Raw genomic sequence first — 5,753 nt, forward strand, 5'->3', positions numbered from 1 at the left:
CCCTGAGTTCGGACTAGCTTCTCTCCTACTGCTCTATCTTACTAAATAGCTTTTTGCTGTTTGAGAGCAGCACAAAGAGCTTTCTTCCCTGATGGTCTGAATTTGCTGTGCATGAAGGGTCCTGTTCTCCACTTGATACAATGAGGAACTGGTGCTAGCTCCAGTTCCTAGACTGACAGTATGAGCACTTCCCTGTCCATTCCTCACTGCATTTTCCCCCCTTCTGCTACTGCAAAGATTTGCTTATTGCGGCAGCAGAGCAATGTATTCTTGCTGAAGCATTTACTATGTTCAGAATGGGTTTACCAAGGACACCTTTGTCTCTTGGTGTAGCTGAAGCCAAGCGTATAGGAATGAAAATGTGATTTGAGTGGGGTATTTTTTTCCTCTGTGGATCATTTTTCAGCTGCTATGTTTTCCATGACTTTATACAAAACCAGAAAAGATGAAATATATATATATATGTTTTTCTAGTGCTGATTCCTTCCTCAAGCAGAGCTTGGCAGATTTATTACAGATGAGATGCGGACAAGCAGTGACTTGAAACATGATTGAGACAGCCGGCCTCACTGTAGTCACTTCCATGATTTTAGAGTTGTGCCAGACAAGCCTAGAGACTGGCATGGACATGTTTTTGTAGAAATTTGGTAGAATTAATTGTAACTTAGATTATCTGCACTAGATTTGGAATTGGGATTCCAATTATGAAAGCTTATCTATGGCAACTTAAACCCTAAAAAGATTTAGTCATCTACATTTAATTTACTTGATGAACTTTGACTTCCATACTAAATAAAGAGATGGTGCTTCAAGATTGTTTTCCTGGCTCATACACAAGAAGTTCTTTACAAGTAGTGGAGTGCTTGCAGTTTCTTCTCTTCTTTGTGTTTTGCTGTCCACTAGATGTACATTGGTGGAAACTGCTGTCACTAAAAACACCTTACCTATTGCACCCAAAGTATAATGCTTTTTGAGGTTGCTGCTCCCATCAATCTGCTCAGTAAAAATAGCTCATCTTGGTAAGTTGTTTCGACTTCACCAGGACCTGAAGAAGAGGCAGAAAAACCTGTGAAAACTAAGACTGTTTCTTCCAGTAATGGAGGAGAAAGTTCGAGTCGCAGCGCAGAGAAACGGGCAGCTAATGAAGAAGCTGAAGACTTTACTACAAAGCCTGCTCCTGCCAAAATGTCCAAGTTTGGATTTTCCATAGGCAGTCAGACAACAAAGAAGGCATCTGCAATATCCATCAAATTAGGAGCAAATGTAAGTTGTCTGAGGGCTTTTAATTTTAGGGAAACTGAGTCAAAGGGGGAATTACTTTGGGGATGCTTCCTTGCAGAAGGAAAACCTTGAATTACACGAGGGTAACTTGGATAATGTTGCAGGGCCATGCATGTGTAAGTACTTCAAGGTGATTAATACCAGGTCAGTTGTCTCAGGAAGCATAAGACTTGATTGAAATGAACTGTAGATCTTTGAATGTGCAGAATAATCTTGTAATGAGATTGATAAGTCTGGAATAATTTCCTCTGGGAAATGAGCAGGCTTGTTAAACTGTTCAGGCTACTTAGAAATGAGTGCTGGGAGCTTCACTGCATAAGCTGCTTAAAGCTACAGGAAAGCTAGTACTTTCCTAGGTGGTTTAGTAGGTCATCTTCCATGCTAAAGATCTTACTTAGCATGGGGAGGTATAGTTTATGTTTCATGACTTTGCCTGTTCTCTGCAAGGTCAGTGTGATTAGTTTATACTGTATGCAAGAGATGAGGCTTTGTTATGTAGGTTTCTAAGAATTCTGGTCCCCTTTATTGTCCAGTATAAGATATTCCTGCACTTGTTCAGATATGAATCTGATGTGTGTCTTTACTATCAAAGTAGTCCTCTACTAGCTTGGGCAAGGACAAGTCAGATGCTGCCTCTCTGTTTGGTACAGTTAATTTACACTTCCCACACAGCACTGTGATGGATATGTTATAGATACTTGTCTGAATGAAATTCAAACTGTAATTATTAAAGACTTGCACCTGCAATGCCAGAATTTTAGAGATCTGCAGAAAATGAAGAGAATGTTTTGTTACTTGGAGATGGGAGGAAGCTGTGGGCTGGCGCATTCAAGAGTCTTAAGTGCAGACAGGTCAGCTCAGATTTTGGAAAAATGGACATAGCTGCCGTCTCTGAGCCACTGGCATTGAGCTGTTTTAAGCAGGAAAGCTGTTATCTTGTTAAAAGACAAGAAAATAAATATATTCTTCTTCCTGGCATTGATGGATAAGAATACTCCAAAAGAATAATGGAAACAGTGGCATAGTGAAATTTTGAATACCACAACTTATTCAGGTTCTGATTTAATTGCTCATGTCATGCCCCAGTGGCTGCATACCCCTGCAGTGTGCTAAAAAGTTAAGGCTCGCTTATGGGGAATTGTAATATGAGAGGGCTCAGCTTGTTGTTCAGGGTGTCTCTCACAAATAGCAGCCGTTTTTCATTAGAGAGAAACTGTTATCTGCTAGATAGAAACAAAACCACTTCCCCCCTCCCTCCGCATTGCCTATTTCAGTGAAGATGTTGACCTAATCTTACCAAAATATTTAAAATACCAAGGGTAGCTTTTGTGAGTTAGTAGACTTACTTTACTTTTGCACTTGGTCTTTTTCAGAAGCCTAAAGAGCCTGTTCCAACCCTTGCTCCAAAAACCCTTTCCGTAGCAGCAGCTTTCAATGAAGATGAAGATGTGAGTAATAAACCAGCGATCAACACAACTTGAAGTACCATTGGTGTGGGTTAGAGTTAGTCAGAGAGAGTGGGTCATTTAAGGTTCTTTACATACATGTCAGGGATTTTCAACCCAGAAACATCTCCTGTGTTCCTCTTTAAGAATGTACAACTCTGTAGCTCTGTATTGGCTCAAGAAATCGTTACAGTGCTGATAACTTTTCCCTGAAAGTTAGGTGGCCACATAATTTGAATTAATGGTTGCTTTCTCTGGGCTTAATGAAAGGGAGATGAAGAAAGATATGTTTCTTCTGTTTTGCTTAATATTTTATTGTCATGTTACTGATCCTTCTTATACAGAGGTGAACAAAGAAACTTGTATTTCTTTATGTCACCTTGTCAAACCTCCATTTTGTCCTAAGTCCCTTTGCTTTCCTGTAGGGCTGCAGTCCGTGTTTTATCTTGTCAGGCATTTGAAATGTTCAAAAGATAGTGCCCAGCCACACTCTAACCTCCCTTCTCTCTGTAGAGTGAACCAGAAGAAATGCCTCCAGAAGCTAAGATGCGCATGAAGAATATTGGAAGGTAGGTCAGCTTTTAACTGTGGTGTTGCAGAAGGGTGAGTGTTTGAAAATACCTCCTGCAGCACAGGTCAGATCTTGCAGATGGCTTAGAAATATAGGAAGGTAGAGTAAGATCAAAAAGTTTTTCTCCAGAAACAAGAAAATGTTAATACAGTTATTTTCAAATGTTTCCGCTGTAGGTTAAAGCGGAAAAGTAGCACATTTACATTTGCACTTTGAATCGTATTTGACTTCTTTTTGAGGAGGAGATCGGTTCTATATTAAGTAGAAGCTCGTGTTCTTCTTGGAAAGGTAATGGATGGGAGTTCCTGCCTGCTGCTAAACTTCGTCTCTTTCTAGTTGTCCATTTTATAAATTGCCTTGAAGAAGAATAGTCTGGTCAGATTTTTAAACTCCTGTGAAAGGGGAAGATGAGAATCATCTCTTTCAGAGAGATAAAGAATAACTTGTTTGCTTTTAACACAGATTTATATAATTCTTGTGCTTGCCATAAATTTGAGACAGTATAGGGCCAATCCTAAAATAAACAGGGACATTTTCAGAGGAGGCTTCACTTAAGTTAGGGATGAATTTTGAGTATATATATTTTAAAGGTGTTTATCATGACAGACTGCTTTTAAAGTCAGTCCCCGGGAGGCTCACTGCTGTTTAGTGGGATTTTTATTCTCCGGTAGCAAATTTGGATCCTCAGTTTTGTAGTGCTTGCAACAAATTCTTCAGAACTGCAGCAGTTACTGCCACTCCCACCTCCTCTGCTGCCCCATCTCATTGCACTGTCTTGATGTGCTACATAGAGATCAGTTTTGTGGCCAAATTACAGGTGTTAATACTGAGGACTCTTGATATAAGGGAAAGAAATGCATGGTAGTTTCTGGTGGGAGGTTGGACTTGAAATTGGTGGTTTCAGTGTCGTGTTGCATGAACTACTGTAGTTGAATTGACTTTCTCAACTGATCCTGTTTTACTTTCCACAGGGATACACCAACCTCGGCAGGACCAAATTCCTTCAACAAAGGAAAGCATGGGTTTTCTGACAACCAGAAGCTATGGGAACGAAATATAAAATCTCATCTTGGAAATGTCCATGACCAAGAAAATAACTAAATGATATGGATTGAGAGTTGGGTGTTTGGGGGGAGGGGAGGGTGTAACGTTAAAGGAACAGTTTCCTTTTTTAAGAATGGTATAAGACTATCTTTGGAGCCACTTTTTTAAGAGTTTGAGTGGTACACTAATAAATGAGTTTGAAATTAGAGGTAATTTATGTTTTGTATACAGATTTCAAGGCATTTGCTAATTTTGTAGTTCCATGTGATTAGTTTCAAAAGGTTACAGATAATAAAGAAACTGGAGTGGTACCTTTTTAAGATTTTATTTTATTTTATTTTATTTTATTTTTCTGGTTTTGGTCAGTGAGTAATTAAGGTGGAGAAAAAGGTTACTGTCTCTTTAATCAGGTTAACATTGGATGCTCTAGCATTCTCACTTCTGGCTCCCTCATCCTAACGGGAGAAGCGGTTGACTCTCTGCAATACTTCTAAAGAGTCAGCATTGTCTTGTGCTAGAAGTGTTACTGGACTGTTAATTTGAATATAAACTTATGCAGGAAATAGTAAGAACCTGGATTTTTTCCTCCCTGCAGTCACCTTTTGTTATGTCTCTGCAAACTAGGAATTACATTGCTCCGAGTGGCTCTGGTAACTTAGCTCTAATTTTAAGACTTCATGTAGGATGTGTAACCTTCTGTGGCCTGTTTCATCCTCAGGAAATGGGCCTTGTCTGTATATTAGATACAGTCTGTAAAGAATATTCACTACAAAGGCAAATCAGTATTTTCAGTGTGCTCCTCTTAAATCGTTAGCTTTGACTAGTGCTTGTTAGCATTTCCTTGTGGTACACAAAAGCCACCACCAAAAAGACAAGCTAATGTACATTAGGCTTCACATTTGGCTGAAATATTTTTCTTTACCATGCCTAGAAGGAATGAAAGCCACACCAAAAATTGGTAACTCACTGCTTAAGTATGAAAAAATGAAAAGATGCACTTTCCCTGTTCTGCCGTTTGAAAGAAAATGCCTTGATGCTGGTGACCACAGTGGACGCTATCAGGTTAGAGAAGATTACTGTATTTGCAGTCCTAATGCTTCTAACAAGAGTCAACTTCAGAACTGAATCTCAACCTTTTCCTACCCACCTGCCTTTTGCAGCAGTTGTCAACAATGACATTAGTTTGCTCAGTTTAATTTCCTAGCTGTCATACTGCAGAATGGTGCTGTAGGATTTCAAACCTAGTAACAACTGTCGAAATTTCAGTCTAATTTAGATTGTATATTTTTAAAACATTTTACAAGCAGAAGTAGTTAAACAGAAAGTTATCAACAGCAATAACACCACCTTCTCTCCAAACAAGCATAAGGTGGTTTTTTAACTCAAATACCTGATAGTGTCAACTACTAAAT

At 39.1% G+C, this 5,753-nt stretch overlaps 1 protein-coding gene across 1 annotated transcript; it reads left to right on the forward strand.

Moving 5' to 3' along the window:
- Positions 1-1,042: 1,042 nt before the first annotated feature.
- PCNP (PEST proteolytic signal containing nuclear protein) lies at positions 1,043-4,650 on the forward strand (the record flags this gene model as incomplete). The annotated part of the gene is made up of 4 exons (XM_010019279.1): positions 1,043-1,263; positions 2,655-2,729; positions 3,240-3,295; positions 4,269-4,650. Coding segments are annotated over 4 exons (482 nt in total), but the record flags the coding sequence as incomplete, so codon positions are not given.
- Positions 4,651-5,753: the final 1,103 nt, after the last annotated feature.

Source organism: Nestor notabilis, unplaced genomic scaffold (assembly GCF_000696875.1).
Source record: "Nestor notabilis isolate BGI_N333 unplaced genomic scaffold, ASM69687v1 scaffold30967, whole genome shotgun sequence".
NCBI lineage: Eukaryota > Metazoa > Chordata > Aves > Psittaciformes > Psittacidae > Nestor > Nestor notabilis.